The following is a 25,681-nucleotide window of genomic DNA, read 5'->3' on the forward strand; positions in this document are numbered from 1 at the left end:
AGCCGCGCGTAGTCAATCGCTTTATGGAAATAGGCACTAACTAACGAGTGCCAGTTTTTCAGAGTGTAGACTATGGTGCAATTGTTTAAATCTGTCTGTAGAAATATACCTTACCCAATCCAGAAGAAAAATAAAATATTATTCATGTAAATTTAATCAAACCGTTAAATAATTCTAATTACCAAGTAGCAGTTCTCATTGTCTTACGAGTTAATGAATACAAATATTGTTGGCTTCCCCATATTTATTAATAGCTTAATAAATTAAGCGTTCGGAAGCTATATTATATAGGTAATTATTGTATTTAAGTACGTTTTAAAATACAGTAATTAATTTAAGTGCATAAAATTTTATGTTATTTGTAAGTAGCAAATATTGAAAAACTACTGAATAAATTATGTTTGTTTGAAACCCATTAGGTATTTATGCTTTTATTTGTTTATCAACATTCTCGGCGAGATTCTCTTAACAATCAACTTTAACAATAAGAACCAGGGGTGGACAAAGTGGACATAACATTCACTTTAATAACGATGTCTGTGACTACTATAGTAAAGATAAAAGTTCAGTGTACGCAGGCAAAAAGTTTATGTAAAATTAAAGTTCAATTTTGTAATTAGTTCGGCGGTAGTCGTAAGGGATCTTATAAAATAATTACAGATTAACTCAATATCCATCTATCGATCAACTATACCGATGGCCATTCCTGTTCTTGGCGATACAAAAAGAAGGTAATTATTGTTATTTTTAACATAGGCAAAACATCAATGTGATAATCGTAAGAGAATTCCACCAGGAATGTGCAGAGGAGTCGTAGAGGTTGCTGAATACTTACGCTCGTATCCCGCCGTCCAAGCCCACAGCGACACCATGGCCAGCAGCCAGTGGTACAGCAGGCCTTCCACCTTCCAGTAGAGAGGGGCGAACACGGGCCTGACGAGGCGCAGCGCCATCATCCACACCACGTAGGCGGGTATGCAGTAAATGTTGTTCAGTATCGCGAACGCGGTCCGCGCCGCGACCCTCGCGTAGCGGCTGAAACAGCAGGGCCGCTCTTTGGTGACCGTCTCGCCCCGCCGCGACCGGGCGTACAGGCCACGAGCCCGCGGAGGCAATGGATGGGTGAGGTGATAAGAGGCGAGCGCCGCGCCCCGGGGCGAGGCGAGACGGTACCGCGTGCTCCCCGCCGTCAGCTGCCAAGCGTTGGGCTTTCGTCGGCCGTGGCCGCGCCGCCCGAATAAAAACACACGCATACATTCGACGATATTTATTAATGGAATCGTTACCGTTTCACTGTCGGTTATTTCGTTAATAAGACTGCGAGTACAAATTTAAAAACGCCCGCCGGCGAGCCGGGGTGAGCTCGCCGAGGGGCTCACATGCGTTTTCGTTTGCGACACACATTTTACACCGATCGACGTAACATTAACTCGTACGACGCGAGCACACATAGACAGACATACACAATTTTAACTTTACGATGCATACTGCGGCACGACCTCGGCCGGTCGGTTTCGTCGTGTAAAACAATACAAAGTTCATTATATAAAATTAAAAAACGACATCGGACCGCTGAAATAATACAAAAATTACAATATTAAAGACTGTACACTATCTAATATATACAATGGCTGCCAGCAGAGATATGTGCGGGGGTGGCATTATATACAGGGCGGCGGGCGTACGGCTCGGCATGGCGAGTTGGCTTACACGTCGTAGTTGTGCGCCATGAGGCCGTGCACCTGCTCCAGGCGGTACGCCAGCCGCTGCTTCTGCGAGAACTCGTCCTCCTCCAGCGTCACCATCAGCTGCTCGTTGTACTTGACAGCGTACGCGTACAGCTCGTTGAGCGCACAGTTCGTGTTGAACTCCTTCGTGTGCAGGCGCGACTCCTCCGCCAACATGGCATTCATGTCCTGGTCCGATATAGCGGGCATCAACTTTATGTCCGCGTAGTAGCGCTCCACCCACTCTTTGTATACGGGAATGTCTTTCGCGTACAGCAGCTTAGAGGAGGGTGAGTCCTTGCCAAGGATGTGATCGGACGTCGAGCACGAATCCATGAACGTTTGCGCGATAACCGATAGGCATGAATCGACCGTGTTAGACTTGTGAACGTCGAAAACGAAATTGGGATTTTTAATTAAATTAACCCAGAAACGAAGCGGAAGAGAATTACTTTTCCAGGTGTGAACGACCTCGGGATCAGAGATAGCGTGCTGCAGCGCCTGGTCATCGAGGAAGTCAAACATGTACTTGATGGCTAGCGGCAGCGCGGAGCCGCGGTGTGCGGTGCTGAAGATCGTCTCGAACAAGTCGTCGACAAACTTCTGTAGTGTACCCTTGGTGGCAAGCAGACGGGTTAGGTATATCTCAGAGACCATTTTGTTACCGCGCTCGCCCTCCTTGTGCGCATCGCCGTCGTGGTGCCGGACGAGGTGCCAGTACTTAAAGCCGCCGCCGTGCTCGTACTTGAGTGGGCTCGCAGGAGGACTAGCGGAACCGTATTTACCTCTATTCAGTGTCTCATACGTATGTGACTTGTCATTTTTCTCCATGTTGGACAAATTGTAAACGGAGCTTTGTTTGGCCACGAGACTGAGACACGCGCAGTCCGGTACACGATAGTGATTTAGAGTGTTTAGTTTGCGCCATTCGCCTTCGCACTTAGTAGTGCTGTCCTCGTCATACAGAATCAGTCGACCGCAAGCGCCCGTGCGCCATTCCAAATCAAGCTCATCGCGGCTCGGCCGCTGCGAGTACGGCGTCGCGCGGTAAATAGCATCGAGGCATTTCTCCTTCACTTGACTAATCGTATCGCAATCGAGAACTTTGACTTGAACGTTTTCCGTGGTCGCTTCCAAGCCGCTCACGAAGATCGTCTGTTGCGATATCGATACGCTCACGGTCATCGCTTTAAAATCTATCGATTGTCTAATGAGTTTCTCTTCGCTCAGAGAATAGCGCGCTTCGGAGGTGATCGCATCCACCGGGCCCTTGTCGACTTGACCTTTCATCGACCTAAATAGAAGGTAGAGCGGTTCGCCGGCACATTCACGTAAGAATTTATACAAAAGGAAAGTAAACCACGCGCTGAGCATCTTTTCAGCGACGCTCTCCGTACGCCTCAGTAATAACTTAGGGTGGCTTTTCCCCTCCATGCACTTTTCGATTAGCTCTGCCAGCAACGTCTTTAAAACATCAGTACAATATTCCATCTTACTTTGTAAAGTTACCATAATAAGAGAAGCTACATTAACACGATCTCGCATTGAAAAATATCTATTGCTTTCTAAAGTACGAATAAACAATAATAGGAATGTTTTATGCATTATCAATTGGCCGAACAATTTCAGACCCTTCTCTTTCCTCATAAGCTCTGGTCGTTCCCACTGCAGGACGGCGTGGTCGTCGATGTTGGGGAACAAGATCTTCATCGCGTATGTGCGGTAGTCCAAGAAAGGAATGCCGCCCGTCACGTCTCCCGTCAGGTCGGTCATCTCAGTCTGAAGCTCGGCGAACGCCTCTTTACACTCAGCCGCAACTCTTAACTCTAAAATATCCATTTGCTCCTGCATATTTTTTAATACCCTAATATTTTCAGTGGATTTACGCCTATACATAACTAGAAATACGACAAATATCAATATAAGAATAAATACACTAGCGCTGACGCCAAAAAGTATCGGCTTGCCGATCGCCGCCTGCAGGCCGGCCTGCGAGTCGTAAGACAGTTTACCGATCTTGTAAGTGAGCGCTCGGCCCACGCGCACCACCACTTCGGGCGAGACCACGCCGTCCGGCAACTCGTCGCGCGCTGGCGGCCGGCACGTCAGCTGGTGGCGCGCCAGTGACGTCACATTGCACACGCTCTCGCCTATACGTACTTCAACGTCACTCTCAGTACACGCCCTGTCTAAGTTCTGACCGTTGATAGTCAAGTATTCGGACTTGTAATACTTTACGTCCTCGTCAAATTTCTCGTAAATAGGATCCGGATAAAGGAGAAAAGCGTTGCCCGTTTTACTAGTCAAGTTCTGTACGCTCTGGACGTCGTCCATATTAAATCCGTATTCTAATTCCAGAGGTCTGTCCGGGTCTAGATTAAGCCCAGCACTCTCAATGCCTGGGGACTCGCAAATGAGATGCGTTTGAAAATCGACTCTATGGCAAGGAGCTATATACGGTCGGTTGTCGTGGTAGACATATATTTGTGGGAACTGAATGGAATGGAAGTTACGACCCATCACTTTAATGTTTATTCCTCCGGATGGAATGCCTTTGGGTTGTTTGCGTTGCGACGTTAACGGCGGACCGGACTCGACGAATTCGACCACGGGGTCCTCTATATACTCAAACTTTTCGCGTTCCAGTTTCCGCACTCCGGTGTCGAAACGCATACGTAACGTACCCATTTTAAGTTGGTAAGAATGGCTCGTACGACATACGGCTTCTTCGTGTGAAACAGAAAGGATCGCGCACGGTAAGTCGTCGATGAAAGCTTGAATATTATTACCAGCGTTCAGATATTCGCCAGTAATACGTAATTTAGTTCCTCCCGATTGTGGACCGTATTTAGGTTGGATGGAATTTATTTTTGGATTCACGAAGGCGTAATGATGTTTCGACTCGCCGCGATAGTCAGCGACTCTGACAACGACGGGGCCGTCCCGCGGGACCTCCTCGCCGGGGCCGTCCACGGTACAAACTATACGCCGCGTTTTCACGTACAATTCTACTATTGGCTGACATTTGATTCCAGCTATAGTGACGCCATTGTAGATATCCGATATATTCCGGCCTAGATTTATGCCTTCAATAGTTATATTTGTGCCGCCGTCCCACGGGCCTAGTTGCGGTCTAAAAGAATGGATTTCCGGATTGGGGCACGTTTGAGTCCGATTCAACCACACACTGGGGGCCCCGCATTGTTCTTGTACTTCGCATCGGTCCGAACCCTGACACCAACCACAACCGAACTTCTCTGGCAGAGCCAAACAGATACCGCAATTATCCGCCATGTCGCTACAACGATATATGAGTATGTGGGTGTCGTCCGGATTATCTAGCGGTTTAGATCCACCCCATATGACGGCAAACGATGCGGTTATATTCGGAGCACGAGACGTATAAGTAAATTCAACGGGTTCGCAATAAATCGTATCGGCGAGAAGCTTGGCATTCACGTGGGTCACGCGGCCCTCGATATTAAACTGGCACACAAACCTCGTCTGGACTATAAATTGACCTATAATATGAACTTTTACTTTTATTGCCTTTTTAACACCGGATGGAACGAGAATCTCATTAGTGCCGTCGGAAGTGGAATTAATGGTGGGACAGAAGCTTGGACCGGAGCGGTAACTAGGTCCAATCCTACTGATGCCTGTGACGAGGATGTCGTTCCTACAGTTCTCGGCCGTGTCGTGCGTGCAGCGGTGGCCGTCGACGCACCAATCGCAAGGGAACGACGAGCTTACGCACTGAGTACAAGAGCTATACGTGTTACAGTCGAAGAATGTGAAATTAGTCGCTACAAAATCGGGTCCCTGTGTCGTGCGCACTGACAGCTTTGCAGTGAAGTGATGCTGGCCGGAGGGTATCGGCGGTAAGGTATCGGTACGAGGAGTGGTACAATTTACCCCGTAAGGTTTTCGAGTAGCGTTAGTTTTCAGCGTACGATCTAAAGCTGTAAATGCGCACAAGAATTGACCATTGAGAGTTGGTAGGTTTTCTATATGTAAATCTAGAGTCCTTGCAGTAGTTCGTTGCAATTGATTCGGTGTAACTTGAGTGATAGTCGTACAACGTCCACTGCGATAAGATATCCAATACAGAGGATCTTTAGCCGCCTCCTGACAGTCCGATCGAAGGCTACACTTATTCTCTAAAGAACACCAACCACAGTACGGGTCTTTGGCACCTAGGCATGTTAAACACGATTTGTATACGCTACACTCTTGAACTTTCACTTTAGACACTTTGCTCTCGGTCATCACATATAAATGCATTAATTGAGTATCGAAGAATAAGTCTTTGTTGACCGGCGAGCGCTCATCGATTACAATATCTCCATACTCGAACGCTGAAGTGGCGCTCTCGACGACGATCTTCTTGAGATGTCCCTCTGCCGTGCCGGCAAACACGACAGTGTAGTCACCGGTCGCTGTGGCCGCCACCGCGGTCAGCCTCTTCTCGAATTTCGCCACGGGAACCGCTTCCACTGGTTGTTCACCCCCCAAAGGCGTGTTAACGTCCAATCCACAGAAATCTTCGCTTATCGATTGTAATTTTGTTGGTATGCAAGGGTGGGATGGCGATATAAAGTCTAAGCCCCGCGAGCCATTGCCACTAAAGCAAGTTTTTATGTTCTGCATAAACTTTCGACGGATGGCCTTTAGCGAATAAACACAAAGCGCCGAAAGATTTGAAGGTGTGTTCGTATTTATCGACTCACTTTGACTGAAAGCAGCAAAGAGGACGTCGTGCTGCGGCGTTATTCCGAGTTCAGACGACAACACGGAGCCCGCTTTTCCAACGAAGGCGGCTTGCACGAGGTTGTAGCCGTAGTTTCCACCACCCTCGCCTGTGCAGGACATCGGTATTTCTGTGTACGAGTAGTAGTTTTCATCGTCGTGGCACACACGCACCAACTTACTGTAATACGTATCGGATCCGACGCCGCGCAGCTGAGTTGTTAAGAAATAACTGAATCCTTCCGAACTGAAGCCGTATACATAGTTTATAGGGTATCGTTCTCGGGACAGAGAATTTACGAACATTCTTGTGCCGGTTGTCACGGCGGTTCTGGCTATCATGAATAGACGGTCATCCTCTAAAGAGCGACTGCTCACGGTGGGCACTTCGGAGCGGTAAGGAGAGTTGCCGGTGAAGGTGACGCCGATGTACATCACCTGCGTCATCGGGGGGTTAGGTGGCCCCGGAGCGATGAAAGCCACGGTCGAGGCGCTGGCATTGTTTGCGACGACCGGTTCGCGCACTTCGCGCACATCATGAGAAATGTTATTCAAGTTCCGCACTGAGCACAATCCTTGCAACACCGAGCCGCACGTAATGAGGCGGCTAGTCGCATAGTCTATGACGAGCGCCTTGTTGACGTTATCGGTGGGCTTCTTCACAAAACTCGGCGGGCAATCAAAGGTACAGAGAGCCGAATCGTTGACCGGTCCAGTGACGAACGACTGGGCGACCTCGAGATCGGGAGACAGCTGGTATATTCTGTTGACTGCGCCCACGTAGACCCGGCCGGTGTTGCGATCGACGACCAGGTGATTGAAGAGCGACGCGGGCGTGGCGAGAGGGTCGGAGAAGGAGCGCACGACGTCGTGGGAGCCGTCGGCGACGCCGAAGGCCGCCAGGGCCAGTAGCACGCGCCACATGACGCGGGCGCATCGGGCCGCCCGCCTACCGCCGCCGTCCGCGCGGCTCCCCGCCCGCCCATCTGCAACGCGACACGTCACGGCTAGTTCACATCACGCGGCGACAACAGAGCGAGTTCTTCACCTCGCCACTATCTATCAAATTGACAACACCAAATCGCGTCTCTTCCACCATCTTTCTTGTGTTGAAACATCCATTAAAAATTGGGAGGAATTTAAAGAAAATTAACAAAATCTACGCTAGTGTGTCAAGGGCTTGTGTATTTTGTTATCAAAGTAATGGTTGGTCTGTGATCGCGCGGTTATAACCGCTTGATGTGAACTAGTCGTCAGCCGCACGCACTGGAGCCGTCCGTTCCCATCGCACGGCGCCCCGCCGGCCACGGACCTGAACCCACGACCGCCTACATCGTACGCGACTCGGTGCAGACGCGGCGCGCCAGTGCGATCAGAGCGAGAAAGGACGCCCAATCACCGTCCTTCTATCTTCTGTACTAACCTTTGCACTACTGGGACAATTACGATCGTGTCAGAATTACGCATCCGGAAAATTAAACGCGAACAAATATAGGTTAGTACGGGGAAGAACGGGTTTCGGCGGCCTCCGGCCAGTGCAATTTAGTTTTATTCTTTAAACACCCGACGAAAGCCTCAACATTATAATGGGGAGTAACACAAAATACTTGGCATGCTGTTCGATACGGGGGAGCAAACGTGGTGGCGCAACGGGAAATAAAAAGAACAAAAATGGAACTAAATATTCGAAAAAAACTGAACACATTGACGACATCGATTCTATACTTACAGGATAGCCATGACGGAATTAGATCGGACGGGCTTCGATATGACGGTCTACTTGATCATACGCATAGATAGAAGCGTACTTTCATAATGTGGGGACACCGTTCTTGTTTCCCTGTTGAGACCTGGAACAACAAATATTACGATTTTAAAGCCCGTTGGGGCTCGATCGATCCCCTAACCCAACTTACATATGTTTCTTGTGTCACGTATTTTGCTCTCTCGTGTCATCTTACACAATGGGAGCAAAATATTTCATTTCAAATATTAACATAACATTGTACAATACTTTGATATTTTTATTATTTACTAAACATGAAATATCCGGAAGACACAAAATGTACGGTCAAATTTAGACGGTCGGTCTGAACCATATAAACCATAAGCATAAAAATTGTCTATAACTTTATGCGATTCGAAAACCCCAAAGGCGAGACTCAACTCTATGCCGTACGATCGAGACCGGTCGTTCACTTTTGATAGCATTCCCTGCATCCACCCACTCAACGTAATATAACTAGATATGCACGCGTGCCATAAACATTACCACATTTTTTTAGAAAATATTAAAAACATAAGATAACATTATTATTTTGGACGCTATCTAGGTCTATTTCTTTGACATAGGACGGAAAAGAAAGTCAGCCATTACCGCGCACGCGATTCGATAGACGGAAGCCATTCCAAACGCCACGCACTGCTGAACGAATTACACTTTATTAAGACTAGAACTTACCTTATGTAATACTAAGATCTCAAAAAACAATCCTTTGGTATTGGAACAGGAACGTTGACAATAACGCAATAACCACTAGAATGCACTTCACAATATTCTCTTTGTAATGATCTCACTGTAATTTATAACTATAACACAACACCACAAGCGACCGTCTTTATCACAACATTATTTGTATAAAATAACTATGTCGAATAAGCTAAGCCCGTTAAAATGAATAAAATGTCCCGTTTGCACAAAGAGTCCACGACATGAGCATCAGTCTTCGTACATCGCCGTGGAATGATTATGGTTTCGCTTTTCGAACGAGTCTAGGCGTGACTGATCCGAGGAGAGCCGATCGCGTCCGATGGGTCAAAAATAGTACATATTTTAACCGACAGAGGGACTAAAGCAATAGAGGAGCGTTCGAAAATTTTGTACGGATTCATTCAATTTTAGAAGCTTTTTCGCATTTAATTAATTTTATTTTATTATTGCGGACACAGACACTCGTAAAAATTACTGTCGATCTGACGTACATGCATTCTAAAGGTGGAAATATGTTGAAATATTAAGTTCAAAATATTAAAAAAAAACTCGAATATAAACACTGGCAATGTTGTGAAACTCGGCGAAGAAACATGGACATATGATCTGTCAAATATATGTCATTCTGATCGGTAAAAAAACTCGATTTAACTTTAATATAATATAATTTTTAAATCATGGCTGTGTCCATGTTTAAGATTTGTGCTACACTTTCACGTTCTTCAACCAAGCTTCGAGGTGCTATCAGCCTTCTGGACAAACATGATTTTTCTACGACAAACATCAAACTCGTAAGTTGCATAACCGGTATATTTTTTAAAACTATAAATATTAAAACATACAAAAAGTAAAAATATATTTATGTTTTGGTGTTATCGTCTTACTATTAGTTTCAAGAATGAAACAAAATTCTACATTTTAGAGTAGATCTTGTATTTTTTAAATTATATTCATAGCATTCAGAACTCAATAGTAGTATGTTCTAAACAAGGAAATCTGTTGGCCCTTAATCAGACATTGCATGTTTTTTGTTGCTTATTTATTTTCACTAACATAATACATGATTATTGACAGTTTATTTATTTATAATGTCATAACGGGAAACTTCTGTTGATAAAAATCAATCCATTGATGTGTATAACATTAAAGCTTGGATTTTTGTAGTAGCCATATGCATAAAGATGGAATCTTTTACAAGGAGAGTTAATATAAGAATGTTAAATTATATTCTGATACAATATGTGGTATGTTTTAAAAATTCCTATTTGGACAATAAGCGGTGAATGACCAGACAAAATTACAAAGATATATATATTCATACATACTTAGCTGAGACGACATTTTCCTATAAAGCAAAAGGGGGAAGCTCCCAATAAAAGCTAAGATGATAAATCAATGTCAAATAAATCAATGACAAATGGGTAAAAATCACCTCTTTACAAGAAAGTGATATTTTTTAAAGCACAACTTTACAAGAGAGCAATTTTAATAATTTAAGTTAAATAAATTTAAAATAAATTTTACACATTTATTTAATTACTAGCTTTTACCCGCGACTGTCCACGCGGAAAAAAAAATAGAAAACGGAGGAAAAATTATCCTATGTACGTTTCCTGGTTCTAAGCTACCTGCCCACCAATTTTCAGTCAAATCGATTCAGCCGTTCTTGAGTTATAAATAGTGTAACAAACACAACTTTCTTTTATATATATAGATTTTCCGACAGTAAAATTATTAATATTCTAGAATTTATCAACAGTTAAATGTTTAAAATATTACTTCTTTGTAAAGAAGTAATATGGTGTCAATGCAATTTAACACTGCTGTTCGTATAGATGCAACTTAAAATTGAAGGAAAAGGAGAGAGGAATCCTTTCTATACATTACAAAATAGATCTAGCTAAAACAAATGTAATCAACACTAATTGATTTGATTTATAGGTTGTTATAGAAAACTTCTGTCATACTTTTATTTTCACTGAAAAAAAAAAAACATATCTTAAATGATAAGACCATTTTTTTTGTGGTCAATCGTTTAACTTCACCATAATTTTTGTGTGTCAGATTTTTTCACTCATGTATTCTTAAAACTTTATAAAAGAGATCATGAAGTTTTGTTTACATATGGAAAAGAATTAAAAGCATATAATTAATCATTCAGTGGGCTACTTTTAATATTGAAGATATAACAACACACAATGTGGATTACCTTGCGGGCATTCATCATCATCAACTCACTATACTTCCCTACCAAAGGGCTCGAAGCCTACCTCAAGTTAGGGGTGACTAGGCCATAGTCAACCACACTGACCCAGTGCATGTTGATTGACTTCACACATATAATTGAATTTCTTCTCAGATATGTTCATATGCGTACATATGCAGATCGAAAATCGAAAAAACACATTGGCACATAGCGGGTTCTGAACCCAGGACCTGAAGTTTGTAAGTCAAGTGCTTAAGCCCTGAACCACCAACGCTCTACACTTGCGAGCATTACAGGCAGATATAACCGAGATTCATAGCAAAAATAACTGGACAGTTTCGTCACATACACAAACACACACTGAGACCTTACACATGTGAAATCAAAACCATATATACTAAAGTTTACAGTGTGGCTTGTTTAATATTCTCTTTAGATTTATTTTAACATATAAAGCTACTGTTAGAATCTTTACTGCATGTTATTATTTCATATTTCATAACTATATAAAATACTATTCTAAGTAGTAAAATTGTGTGTTGTTTGTAACACAATGTAAAATTAAAACTCATACAAACTGAGTGTAAATCGTGCTTGTAAGATAATTATGCTTCTCATTTGATAGATTGTTTTTTTTTTATTGCATCACACAAGGGTATTGTTGTGAATTTATGTAAACTATTGTTATCTTTAAAAAATAAAAATTACAGTTTAACATCTGAGCTTTTTCCATCTGATATTATTGTAAGTTATTAAATTTGATAAAATCTTTGCCTCGTTTCTGATGTTAACTGGAGGCTATATTTATAATCACCACTTGCATGCCTCTTACCATTAAAATGTTTTTCTTCATCACTGAGCTCTTATAAAATTAATATTTTGTTCCACAAACTTCTTAAACCTTAAATAAAACTAACTGAGCTCATATAAAAATTTATAAGAAAAATGTGCTTACACCAAAATCTGTTGATACAACATACATTATGATGAATCTAACCAAGAATTAGAGTTTTTTTAGACTTTGATGAACAGTGTTCAATCTAGAACCTTCGAAGGTCATATTTCAAGGTATAAACGAGAGCGGTGCCGGCATAAATTGATTCGTATTGCATTTTATGGCCTATGCGACGATAGGCAAAGATTTCTAAGTGATAACAAAAACATATTTACGTGTGCAAATTAACAATAGTCATTACAGCATGTGAGAATTTTGATCTACGCTGTATTTAAATCTTTTCATATGAAATAGTTAAATTGTTAAGTGCATTTTAAAGCACGTGATGTAATGACTGTAACGGCAGAAGCCGGGAATAAATTATTACAATTGTTTGAATAAATAACGTCAGTATTGTTATCGTATTATGAATGTTTTAACCGCATTCAAATCAGTACTCCCACGCCATTTGAAGTGTGTAGCCGCATGTCTAGATAAACGTGTTATAAAATTGCGCGCGCGCCGGGCTCAACTCGACACCGTAGAGAGGGGACGCAACTGGTTTCATTTGTTACCAACTGCAACGTGGCTTTAAGTTTTGTCAACAAAAAACGTTCGGTTATTTTGCCACTGCCACTCTCGTCAAGAAGGCAATTTAAAAAGTAAAAGAAATACTGGCCGCTTATACGGTGTTTTTGTTTTTTCTTTATTCTTTTTCGAATCTGACGTATAACCTGCTCAATACCGAATTGTCATTCGGACAAGATTTTTTTTGTTAATTTTAGCAGCTTTTATTTGTCGAAATTTTATTGAGTTTTGTGAATAAAATAATATAATAATGGCGTGCACTACGTGTATGAACCCGGAGGGCAAGCCCGTGAAAATGGTAAGCAACTAATAAGTATGTAATTAGATAATGCCAATGACCGATCGCCGGCTCTTACGAACGATTATTTATAATAAAATAATAATGTTAGATTTTAATTTCTTTAGCATAAGGCATATAATTGCGATTCATTTAATTTTGTTGATCGTGGAAAGGTTATCAGTATAAATATAATAATGATATGATTTCGTTAACGTATTACATGATCTTTGCGTAATAAGCAAGCATTAGGAAGTACAATTGATTGATTAGATTTAAAAACTTCATTAAATAACTATTGTAAATGAAAAAAAAATCGTGCACATCATCATGATATGTTTTTTTTTAGTTTGATTGATATTTTGACCATGGGTTCGAATCCGGATTTCTTTGACTTACAGAAAAGCCACTATTAAATTTTACTAGACTTATGTTAAGAAAGAGACCTTTAAAAGCATAATATTTATAACCAGATTTTAAGATAGGGAATTGAATTCTTAGTCCTGAGTTGACAAAAAAACACAGAAAATATTTTCATTAGATAGGAACTGTACACTGTTATATAACCGAAATATTCTGATTTTACCTAATTATTGTACTTGAAAATTTAAAACTCTGCAAAGCCGGAAATATATCACCTTTTTCAAAGTTCACGTTTCGAATATTGTCATTTTACAACTAAATATGTAAATGAATACATGAACACAAAGTACTCGTTTTGTATCGTGCCACGTTAATTTTCCATTGTTTTGGTAACAATTTAGCATACCGTGGATTTCTGAGACCATAATCGCCGTTTAAAAACATATTGTTATCTTTGTTTTGTTTGACAACGACAGAGACGTGTTTGTACAGAGATTTATGCCTCAGAAACCCACGGTTACCTGTCTTTGTCTCACTTATTCATTCAACAAATATTTTCATTTCAGAGGAAAGAAAAAGACACTATGGGTGAATTGGACGTGCCTGACGACAAGTTGTACGGAGCTCAGACCGTGCGGTCGGTTATGAACTTTCCTATTGGCGGCATTGAGGAAAGGATGCCCGTAAGTAATAACAAAGAGTCGAAACTCGTCCTTAAATCTACATGTTATTATATGCACATTTTGGTACATTACACATGCAAGGTAGATGTCAGTTTCAACTCATGTTGCACGAATGTGCCGGTTCGCCCAGTGCAATACCACGACCACATAGAAGACAGGCGTGAAGAGGAAGCAATTCCGCGTTTTAACTGATAAGTGTGGGGGCCGAAGCCCTAATTTTAGTTCTCTTTCCCTTACTCTCCTTTGCTTATATGGAAAGGATGGGAAGGGAAAGTGGATTTGATGGAGGAGGGGAAACATTGGAAGGGGGTTCTTTTATATACGTCTTCTTTGCCGATTAAAGGTAGGCAACGCATCTGCAATTGCGGATGTATATGGGCAACCGTCACTCACTATTTCGGCGAATTCTTATGACGTACAAAATGTTGCTTAAGTATCATGTTATTGCGTACGTGAAGTACTTTTAGGTTGTGTTTATAAGTTAAGCGATTAGTCGGAGGATGTTTTTAAATGCAAGCACTCCCAGTCAGGTCAATGACAGAAATATGTAACTTGCTTGCAATAACTAATTTGACCTTAGCTCAACTCACGTATGACATAGTTTCATTTAGTTGGCACCCTTCTCTTTATCTATCGCAACAATGTACACCAGTGATCTATAGATAAAATAAATGTAACTTGAACTTAGTTTTAAGATATATGAACGTTATGAAATATAAGAGTTACAAAAAAATAGTGAAACTTAAAGTACCTCAGTTTATCTTATCACCTAATTTTTTTTTTAATTTTACAGTACCCTGTAGTCGTAGCTATGGGTATTTTGAAGAAAGCAGCTGCCAAAGTAAACATGGAGTTTGGCCTTGATAAGAAAATAGGTAAGTTTAATAAAAAAATCTTCCCCCTGAGTTAGTTATTGATAGAAATTTGTATAAGATGTTGGTACATTTTCCAGCGGAGGCAATAATGCAGGCTGCGGACGATGTGATATCTGGCAAGTTGTACCGCGAGGGTCACTTCCCTCTCGTCATCTGGCAGACAGGCTCCGGCACACAGACCAATATGAACACCAACGAGGTAACACCACAAGCTCTGCTCACACAACTTACCTTTAAACACGGACAGGCTACTGGTTGTGGTATTTTGTGCCTATTTGATTTTCACCATTTTGATGCTGACGGTAGCGATTGGTAGTTGGTGAAGATGTGATTAAATATACTTGATTAATCTCTCGGATACCAAGATGAATATTGATTCTTCTTTTTTATTACATTTTTCGCTTAAGTACGAAGCCTTAACATCAATGGAAATAACATTGTTATTCTGTCAATTCCTACTAGCTAAATATGTAACAAAAAGCTTTTGCCCGCGACTCCGTCCGTGTGGAATTATAAAAAAACTTGTATACCTAAGTAGTCTATGTGTTCTTCCAGACTATATTCTAAATCTGTGCCGAATTTCATCAAGATACTTTGAGCCGTTCCGGAGATACCTTCAAACAAACATCTATTCATCTAAACTTTCGCATTTATAATTATTAAGCATAGAACACAATTTTAGATTAACGACTTGAACAGGAAGTTAGTTTTTGTATTTTCTTTCAACTTATATAGAAGTTTGTTTGTCTAGGTGATAGCCAACCGCGCTATCCAGATCCTAGGCGGTACCCTCGGCAGCAAGGACCCAGTGCATCCCAACGACCACGTGAACAAGTCTCAGAGCTCCAACGATACTTACCCCACCGCCATGCACGTCGCCGTCGCCATGGAGCTGCGGGACAGGCTGATGCCGGGACTCGTCGCACTCAGAGACACCCTGGAGGCCAAGTCCAAGGAGTTTGATAAGATTGTTAAGATTGGCAGGTATATTCTGATATAACTTTAACCTGTCTTATGTGTGTTTAGTTCCCTTTCCCTTCCCATCTTTTATAATAGAAGTGGATTTGACTGCGTTTAGGATCCATAGGAAAGGGAAATACTTCAGCCCGTCGATTTAAAGTGGGCAACGCAATCTGTAATTGTATTTGTCAAAGTAACATTGATTCGTTTGCCATTTTAGGAAATAAAAAAGATTCTAATTTTTGCAACGCATTTTGAAGCCAAACTTAAAATTTATTAATCTTTTAATTATTTTTAAAAATAATCAAAGAAATGGGACCTATTTGGAAGCACTACCTTTCGATTGCAATATTTTTTATCGATATCGGAGCACCAAGGGCGGAGCTTCGGGGTAACACAAAAAAAAATACAGTCAAATTGATAACCTCCTTCTTTTTGAAGTCGGCTAAAAAAATGTCGGTGCGGAATATTCCCTGACTGTTACCAGGACGCACTTGATGGATGCTGTGCCGCTGACACTGGGCCAGGAGTTCAGTGCGTACGCGACTCAGCTGACGTTCGGTATAGAGCGTGTGTGCGCTACACTACCTCGTCTGCACTACCTCGCACTCGGCGGTACCGCTGTCGGCACTGGACTCAACACTCGCATCGGATTCGCCGAGAAGTGCGCCGCTGAGATCGCCTCTCTCACAGGTAGACAAACATTACACTGACTACATTATTTAAATCACTTTAATAGTCACTAAACGAGCGTAGATGGCTCAGAGATTAAATACTTGCCTTGCAATCTGAAGATCCTAGGTTCAAATCTTACCTTGAACATTTATTCGAAGTCCTCGGTGGGGATATATAGTGACCTAATGATGATGAATGGTCACTAAACATCATTAGTGTCGATTTCTCAATCATCCAAATGATTTGTATTGAGAATTTGAAAAAAAGTAAAAGTAACCATTAGATAAGACATCATCATCATCCCTGTAATTATCTTTGACAAAATAGAGATAAAAATATGTTTTAAACGGAGATTTTGGTGTTAAAGATTCAAGGTAAGTTGCCAGGTAAAGATGCCACATCAAATCTGCTTTTCCGATAAACAACTTGTGGGTACTGTTTCTGCAATTGCTACTATGTCATACGAAATGGTACATAAATTATTCAAAAAGAAATTAATTACTTGGCACAGTATTAGGTCGTTCGGAAAGTTATTTCGTTTTTTTTCTCGACTTAGGATTCGTGTAATTTCAATGAATATGCACCACGTCCTGGAAGCTGTGGGAGCTGATAAAGGCATTATTAAATATAGAAATAAACATATAAAATAGAAATAACCTTCCGAACAACCCCAATATAAAATTCAAAACAGCCCCCTTTTTATACCAGGTATACCATTCGAGACGGCACCCAACAAGTTCGAGAGTCTGGCGTGTCACGACGCAATGGTGGAGGTGTCCGGCGCTCTCAACACCATCGCTGTCTCCCTCATGAAGATCGCCAACGACATCCGTCTGCTGGCGTCCGGACCACGCTGCGGACTTGGCGAGCTCATGCTGCCCGAGAACGAACCCGGCTCATCCATCATGCCTGGTGAGAACTGGACACTAGCATACCATAGGTCTTATGCCAGTAGCGCTGTCCTGGCATAGTCTGACCGAGTCCGAGTTCATGAATCTGCTTAAATAATTAGAGTAGACCAAATTATTAATAACTAGCCTTTACCCGCGACTCCGTCTGCGCGGAATAAAAAAAACACATGATAAAAAAGTTCCTATGTCCGTCTCCTAGTTCTAAGCTACCTCCGCATCAATTTTCAACTAAATCAGTTTGACCGATCTTGAGTTATAAATAGTGTAAATAACACGACTTTCTTTTATATATATAGATTTTGTCGTAAACAGAACACTATATTGGTGTCTATGATCTAATCGATTTTGTCCAATTTAGATTAGAATGTTTCAAGCCTCTTTTATGTTAACATTTCAGAAGTTTAAAAAAATTTCGTCATGTACAGTCGAACCTAGATAAGCGAGATTCCAAGAAATCGCAAATTCTCGCTTATGAAGGTTGTCCGTCATAACCGGACAATGGCTGACATATACAGGTTCGACTGTATTCTATTGGTGTTATGTAGGCAAAGTGAACCCGACGCAGTGCGAGGCGCTGACGATGGTCGCGGCGCAGGTGATGGGCAACCACGTGGCCTGCACCATCGGCGGCTCCAACGGACACTTCGAGCTCAATGTCTTCAAGCCCATGATGGTCGCCAACGTGCTGCGGTCTATTAGACTCATCGGTCAGTATTCACTACACATCTGTACAATATTAATAACTAGCTGTTGTCCGCGACTCCGTCAGTCGGGAATTGAAAAAAAAACTTATTAATTATCCTATGTGTTCTTCCAGACTATGTTCTATATATGCACCAAATTTCATCAAGATCCGTTGAGCCGTTCCGGAGATATCTTCAAACAAACATCCATCTAAACATTCGCATTTATAATATTAGTAAGATTGGAGAATCTGTATGTAATATCGAGATTAAAGGTCATATTTCGTACACATTAATATATTTGCTTTGCTAATAATGAAAAACTTATTTATAAAATTAATGTCTATCTGCGTTTTTGCTCTGGCTAATCTCCGGAACAGATGAACCGATTCTAGGAGGAAAGATAGCTCATGCACTCGGGCATATTATAGGATATTTTTTATTTATTATATAATATAGATAGTAGTTTTAGAATCGTTTATCTTTTTAAATAAAAGTCTTAAAGATGCCGAATGAATCTAAAATTGATAAGTGAAAATTAATAAATGTTGTGATTTTTTTTTAAATTCAATACCAAAGTGATTTATTTATGAAATAAAAAAAATTGTTTGTTTTTCCAAAGTACAATGATAACACGTTACAACTTATAAAAATGTTGTATTCAGGTGATGGATGCGCTGCATTCAACAAGAACTGTGCGGTTGGCATCAGAGCTAACGAGGCCAACATCGCCAAGATCATGCGCGAGTCTCTCATGCTCGTCACCGCTCTGAACCCTCACATCGGATATGATAAGGTAACATTGTCACTGACACACACATGACATGTCAGAATGACACTGTTTTGACACTAGCATCACTGTTGTACTACTCCACTGTTCCTCCCTTGTAAAACTAATATTATAGCTGCTTGTTTGACCAAATTATTAATGTATATTGCTTTTTTTTATATGTACTCGCATCTTAATGTGACGACATAACTGTCTAATAATAGAAATTTAAATATCAAAAAACATTTATTTTTTTCGTCAAAATCTGTACATTGACAGCTCAAAGTCATATCTTAATTATATTTATAATAGCTGACTCCGTCTACGCGGAATTAAAAAAATCATAATAAGTAGCCTATGTGTTCTTCCAGACTATGTTCTACATCTGTGCCAAATGTCATCAAGTTCCGTTGAACCGTCCATCCATCCATCTAAACATTCGCATTTATAATATTAGTAAGATGTGTAATGCAAGTTTTAATCTAATTAATTAAATACGTTGATTGTAGGCGGCGGCGATCGCGAAGACTGCACACAAGGAGGGTACGACACTAAAAGACGCGGCCATCAAGCTGGGTCACCTCACAGCGGAGCAATTCGACAAGTGGGTGCGCCCCGAGGACATGCTCGGACCCAAGTAGACCAACACTCTCATGCCGTCAAACTGCAACTAATGATGTACCCCCGCAATACGCCGTCACAACAACAAACGCCGTCAACGTTTGCCGTCACCACAAAACATGCCGTCAACATTCGCCGACACAACATACGGCGTCAACGTTTGCCGTCACCACATAAGTCGGTAATATTTGTCTGCACCACAACATACGCCGTCACTTGATAGCGGAACGTATGTCGTCATAACGATACGCCGTCAACATATGCCGTCAACGCAAGATATGTCGAAATGACCTCTTCTGTTGAAATTACCTTCAAAATGCATCCAAAATCCAAATAAATATACTTTATTGATTTATTTATTTGATTATGATCGTGGAAATCCTTATTTATTATACTTTTTTTATTATTTAATGAATATATTCGCAATGTGTCAAATGTGTAATTATAATAAAAATGGTGTAGTTTTAATAACATTGCAATGGATTTTTATACATTGTCGCGTAATTTTATACACTTTAATATTACAAGAAATACATAAATATATAAAAAAATGTCCTAAACTTATGTATATGTAATTTATTACAAATACAAAAAAAAATGACATTTCAGTATCATAAATTAGATTTATATAGAGAATGAAAGATTAAACGATTTAAATCTGACTGCATTTGCTGCAAAAGTAGTGTAAAATTCATTATAATGAAGAACATTTATTTATCAACATGATTGTATGTTTGTTCATTCGTTTACAAGTTATTTTTGTAATGTTTTGTGCCGAATGTTTGTTAAATAAAAAGTGATATTTAAAAAAATGTTTTATTACATTACCAGTTATCTTTTTTTAACCTAAATGTGAGTAAATTGATTTATTTTTGTTGTTTCATACAAAGGGGTTATTCTTCATATAGAGAGCAAGGCAAATTACCTTAGCCTAGGGTTTATAAATACAAAATCTCCATTTAAAACTTATTGCTATCCATGTTGTCAAATATAGTGACGGGAATATGTTTTAAAGAGATTTTTAACTCAGAAACCAACGACTAGTCAAACAATTTCGAAGTTTTAAGGAGTTTGTCGTTATATCGAGTGACGTTATAAAGAGTTTGTTTTGTGCAAGTTTATTTTTCGCAGCCTCCTAACCAATCAGAGAGATATCTAAGCATTTGTATGAAATAGCTTTAAAATTGAATTGAAAGGTTATATTTTTTCTTCAACTTATGGTCATAGTTAAGAAAGATGCCAAATCCACATTTCTTCGATGGTGTGCCACGTGACAAAATGGACGAGAGATGTTTCAATGAAAACTCAAGAACATGCTTCAACTACTATATTTACGATATTCATATTTTAAAACTATAATACAATTTGTAAATTCTTTGGTTTAATGACCAGAAATTTATTTGGAATGTAGTTTACAATTTGATAAGTTATTGATAGAAATAACTAAATTGTACAAGGTTACTTAGTTTTTTTCACATATAGAGTTAGCTACAAATATCAATATTTATATTCATATATTATACATAAAATAAATAAAATATAGGGATTGTAAAATGATTCATGGAAATAAACACAAATTAATTTTATCAACTGGCAAAACAAACATTAATTAGGCCATTAAATTTAACATTCAATGATATGAAAATCATTATTTAATTATAACATAACATAAACACTGTGTACTATTTAAAATTGTACTAAAGGCTTAATAATAAATAATAATGACTATATATATACCAATAAATACATAAAACCTATTTTGTTGAAGACGAGATTAATTACAAAAGTGTAATGTGCAAGAAATCATATACTAGAAAGGATTCTGTTACATTATTTAATTTCTCATTTTATATCAGGAAATAAGTTAAAATATAAAACAACTGAGTTCTAATAGGTAATGCCATCAAGAAATTAAAAAGCAATATTTATTTAGCCAATTCCTTATTACTTTACTATTCAGTGATACTGATCATGGGGTTTCCGAGACTAAAATCCTCATTTCAAACATATTATGTTTGTATGTTGTTGTGATAACGATGTTTAAACAAAGATTTTTGGTCTCAGAAACCAATAGTGAATCAGTTCTAATATTTTGATGTTACAATCTCCAATTTAAATATATGTAAATCTGAAATACAAGTAAACATTAGTTAGTAATTGTTTCATTGGCAGTTTTTGATATGACCTAGATTTTAATATATACGTTCTTTGGTTTGTTTTCTACACTATAATAGAATATCATATAAGTGACTTGTTACTGGATTCACATTCAGAACTAATAAAAACTTAAATTAAAGTGGACTAGAATGTTTAATTACAGATCTACTAAATAAATACACAGTACAATTGGAGGGCATATTGACTGTGTAAAAAATGTACTCTTATAATTACATAAATACATCTTTGATATTTTGAAATTGCTTCACGGCTAGATCAACTGGCAAATCAAAATTATAAGGTGTGAGACGATCTAAGCTTTGCAAAGCATCCTGGAAACCCGTATTGACAACATAGCTAGTGGAAGAATAATATGAATCAATAAGGGATCTACTTTTTAATATAATGTTAAGCCACATTACAAGCTTGTGTGAATTTAATGCAGCGCAAACAAATGCTTTGAAATGTGCATCATAACTCCTTTTATATGGCGTATGTGAAGCTATTATACTTCCTACATTACTTAATAAACTTTGCTTATTTGTAATAGCGGTACCTCCCACTATATCTAAGTTAAAGCTTTGACTTAGTTTCCTAGCGGGAGTGGAGTTGAATCTGTCTCCATCATTCAGTTCATAATAACGTAAAATAAGCTCCCAAATATGTATATTCCGTGACATGGAAGACCTGCGTACAGGGAAACAGCCAATTATGGGTACTAGTGATGTGGAGTCCGGTCCAACAAGGCCATGTTGAAGTAAATCCCTCAAGTTAATAGCTAAATGTCTTCGTACTGCAGTAGTCAATGGTGCATCATTTATAATTACAGCTCCTTCCTCAGAATCACTATCATAGCTGTCAATAATTGAGCTGGATTGTCGTTCTCTGGAAACTAAATGAAGTACAGCATCAATTGACATCTCCAGCCTAGCTCTGAGGTTGCCCCAGTGGGTAACATTTGGCGATCTCTTGTCATACTTCTTTTGACTGTTTGGTGAACAACCAAACTGTGAAACTGTAAATATTTGTATCAATGTTGAAGCTTTCCTCATTAGGTTAATTGTTTCTGCCTTCAGTTCATCATTGACACTGTGTCTAGTAAAATTTTTCTCAAACGATTCAGATTTTCCAACCTTCTTCGGTTCAGGTTTTGTTTTTCCATTACTGTTTAAGTCTTCATTCTTTATTAATTTTATAAACTTTTGCATGTCTTCTATATGAGTTTGTAGTTTTCCAATAATTTCTTCTTTTGACAATTGCTTGTCAGCATACTGCCTGACGGCACAGTTTATTTGATGCCTTAATTCGTCAGCACTTAGTGGTTGATGACAACCTTCTTCGAGGCTGCGGTCAATCTCACTTCTTAAATGTTCTATCAAAGTCCTATGGGTGCTGTCACCAGACTCTGACTTTGGGTCCGTCGCAAAACGTTCAAGTTCTTTTAGCTGTGACTTGAGTCTTTCAATGAACTGAGACTGCTTTGCACGTTGTCGTTTCATTTTTCGTTCTAATTCTACGCATTCATTACAAGATATTTCCTCGGCGCTGCCTTGAGGTGCGGTCCTTGAATCTGGTACACCACGGGACGTAAACTGTTCGAGAGCCTGAAGCATAGAATCTTTTTCTTCCGGAGGTGCTTTAAGTATTTGCCTTAGACGAAATTCGACTTGCGCAAGATGAGATGTAAGAGAGAAAACAGACGAGGATAGAATTTCCTGCTCTTCTTCCAATGCGTGTATTCTATCACCGGACAGTTGTTCCGGTGTAGTCTCATCGCAAAGGTTTTCTTTCGGTGCCCCGAGTGGCTCACACCGGGGTTCCTGCCAAATCGGTATCTCACCTTCATATTCACAAGCTTCATCCATTTTTGACAGCGTTTTTGTCTAAATTGTGCTACAACTCAAGCTTTTTTGCGAGTAATTATACATTTTTATATTCCGTTATACCGATTAGGTCAAAATAAAACTGAAAACACAGAAAAACCAAGGAAAACTTAAGTGAATAGAAGAACTTAGAACTTAGCAAAGACGTCACAATTGACTGACGTCAATATGTGATTTGAATGAATGAACTACGAAAGTGAACTAGAGATGGAAAAAATTTGGAGTAACGTAGTGTTCATTAATTTTTAAGTATATTATTGGTATTACTATTTTTAATTTAATAACATAAATAAAAAGATTTTTTGCTAGACTTTCAACTTACAACTTTTTTATTAAATGAGACATCTAGCGACATCTCTTACGTCGATTGGCAACTAAACCAACGTGAAGGATTGTGTGGAGCTTTTACACAGTGGTATAAGAGGTCGTTGTACTAGATCTGAAAATGCACAAAAAACTATCTAAGAATTTTTATAAAAGTATGTTAAGCTGTATGTTTATAAAAATTCTAAGTTTTTAAAATTAAAAATCGATCACACACAAAAACGAAACACTCACTCGATCTAGAGCTGACCCATTCATGTCGTCAGCCCTAGATCGCTCGTTCTATTGAAAGTTAATTAGAAAAACAAAACATGTTTACTCTTCTAAATTGATATTACTTAATCAATGTGGGCCAAATTACGGCAAATTAGTTAATTTTTAGCTTCTATTTTATTATCTAATCTGTATCCTATTACATTATAGCTTTAGTAAAGGCCGAAATTGTAAAGGGCATCATTTAAATGACGAAGGCCTTTACGACGGCTGGCAAAGCAAGGCAAGTGGGTCAGGGACGAGGGCTGATGTTATTTGAGATTTTATGGGCCATTACAAATTATGAAGATTGTGTCCCTCGCTGCAATGTCGTTTTCAAATTAAGGTTCAACATTTTTATATGCATTAGAGACATTATTTGATTTAATGCTTTATATCATAATTTGCATATAAACCTTTACTTAGTTACTAGATGGTTATTCTATAGTTATTGAGTTTAATTCTCAGTTATTTTGAAGTGTGTTTTATGATTATTTATATTGCATTATACATACATAATTAGTATGTTTTTATTATGTGACTGTCAAGAGAATAAACGAGAAGATTAAACACAGAGTCGAGATATGTCCTAGTGAAGCCAGAAACCGTTATCAGGAATGCGGCTTGCGGTTTGCTGAACTATATATCACAAAAACCAAACCATGCTTTATTTTACCAGTATTGAAACATCTGTATTAAATAATACATTATCTTTTTTCAAAAAGGTGAGTTATGAGTGTTTCTTCAGTGGAAAGAGACGTTAAAGTTTTTATTTGAAAGTACATTTGTGCAGCAAATGCGAAAATATCAAGTCACGTAATATTTTTTTTTCTAAGAACGAAGTAATATTTATTTTGGTAACGTGATGGCATAATAATGAAGAAGATCAACTATTCAATACAAGAAGAAAAGAAGGAAAGGAAGGGATAAACCCATAGGCGTACCAAGCCAATGATCTAGACCAGGTCTAGGGAGACAGCTACAATTAATAAGGTCTTTTTCGAAGTAGTTTTTAATAAACATTTTTCAATTCTATAAGGATAGGGGGCAGCTGCCCGTACTCAACTCCAGCTGGCCCCATGGATAGACCAATTGAGTTTTTCGTAATTTTAACTTTTACTTGTTTAGTTTATAAAAACAGATTAATGTCTAAGGATTATAATAATCTTTATATATTGATTAGAGTTATAACATTACATTAATAATACAAAGAGACAGTGACTCCACAATTTGAGACTTAAGGATTACTTGGGACTTATCCCGAAATTATACTATGGGATAATGTTAAGTCGGTGAAAGGAAGATTCTCTCTGAGATTTATGTATATCTCATACTCCGAATGTATAATTTTTATTGATGTAGGATTTGTTTCAAATAATATACCTTTTTTCTTAATACAATTGATTCTATGAGATTTGGAACCGATTTTGTTATCGGATTAATATGTGTGTATTTTACGTTTTATAATTAATCTATATATATAAAAGAAAGTCGTGTTAGTTACATTATTTATAATTTAAGATCGGTCGGACTGATTTAGCTGAAAATTGATG

General features: G+C 39.1%; 3 protein-coding genes across 4 annotated transcripts; 1 reads left to right on the plus strand and 2 right to left on the minus strand.

Moving 5' to 3' along the window:
• Window positions 1-1,252: 1,252 nt before the first annotated feature.
• Window positions 1,253-9,265, minus strand: LOC106708433 (plexin A3). The gene is made up of 3 exons (XM_014499940.2): window positions 8,938-9,265; window positions 8,206-8,326; window positions 1,253-7,462 (listed from the first exon to the last, which is right to left on the minus strand). Exon 3 carries the CDS (start codon window positions 7,398-7,400, stop codon window positions 1,707-1,709), a length of 5,694 nt encoding a protein of 1,897 aa, XP_014355426.1. The 5' UTR covers window positions 7,401-7,462; window positions 8,206-8,326; window positions 8,938-9,265; the 3' UTR covers window positions 1,253-1,706.
• Window positions 9,266-9,549: 284 nt separating this feature from the next.
• Window positions 9,550-19,862, plus strand: LOC106708383 (fumarate hydratase, mitochondrial). Of its 2 annotated transcripts, none has more exons than XM_045681114.1 (10): window positions 9,550-9,758; window positions 13,902-14,018; window positions 14,812-14,893; window positions 14,971-15,092; window positions 15,645-15,877; window positions 16,341-16,546; window positions 17,237-17,440; window positions 17,985-18,146; window positions 18,788-18,918; window positions 19,401-19,862. In XM_045681114.1, exons 1-10 carry the CDS (start codon window positions 9,645-9,647, stop codon window positions 19,530-19,532), a joined length of 1,503 nt encoding a protein of 500 aa, XP_045537070.1. In that variant the 5' UTR covers window positions 9,550-9,644; the 3' UTR covers window positions 19,533-19,862. The 2 variants fall into 2 exon arrangements, with proteins under 2 accessions (XP_045537070.1, XP_045537071.1); XM_045681115.1 differs by lacking the exon at window positions 9,550-9,758 and adding an exon at window positions 12,556-12,993.
• Window positions 19,863-21,765: 1,903 nt separating this feature from the next.
• On the minus strand, window positions 21,766-23,676 carry LOC106708402 (RUN domain-containing protein 1). Its single transcript, XM_014499897.2, has one exon. The coding sequence runs from the start codon at window positions 23,532-23,534 to the stop codon at window positions 21,900-21,902; it is 1,635 nt and encodes a 544-aa protein (XP_014355383.2). The 5' UTR covers window positions 23,535-23,676; the 3' UTR covers window positions 21,766-21,899.
• Window positions 23,677-25,681: the final 2,005 nt, after the last annotated feature.

This window comes from Papilio machaon, chromosome 14 (genome assembly GCF_912999745.1).
Source record: "Papilio machaon chromosome 14, ilPapMach1.1, whole genome shotgun sequence".
Lineage (NCBI taxonomy): Eukaryota > Metazoa > Arthropoda > Insecta > Lepidoptera > Papilionidae > Papilio > Papilio machaon.

Bases quoted from the DNA above. Each gene is read 5' to 3' on its own strand.
- LOC106708383 (XM_045681114.1), top strand. From the start codon at position 9,645: ATGGCTGTGTCCATGTTTAAGATTTGTGCTACACTTTCACGTTCTTCA. The intron at 16,547-17,236 runs GTAGACAAACAT...TTTTTATACCAG, and splicing joins TGAGATCGCCTCTCTCACAG to GTATACCATTCGAGACGGCA. The intron at 18,147-18,787 runs GTCAGTATTCAC...TGTTGTATTCAG, and splicing joins GCGGTCTATTAGACTCATCG to GTGATGGATGCGCTGCATTC.
- LOC106708433 (XM_014499940.2), bottom strand. From the start codon at position 7,400: ATGTGGCGCGTGCTACTGGCCCTGGCGGCCTTCGGCGTCGCCGACGGC.
- LOC106708402 (XM_014499897.2), bottom strand. From the start codon at position 23,534: ATGGATGAAGCTTGTGAATATGAAGGTGAGATACCGATTTGGCAGGAA.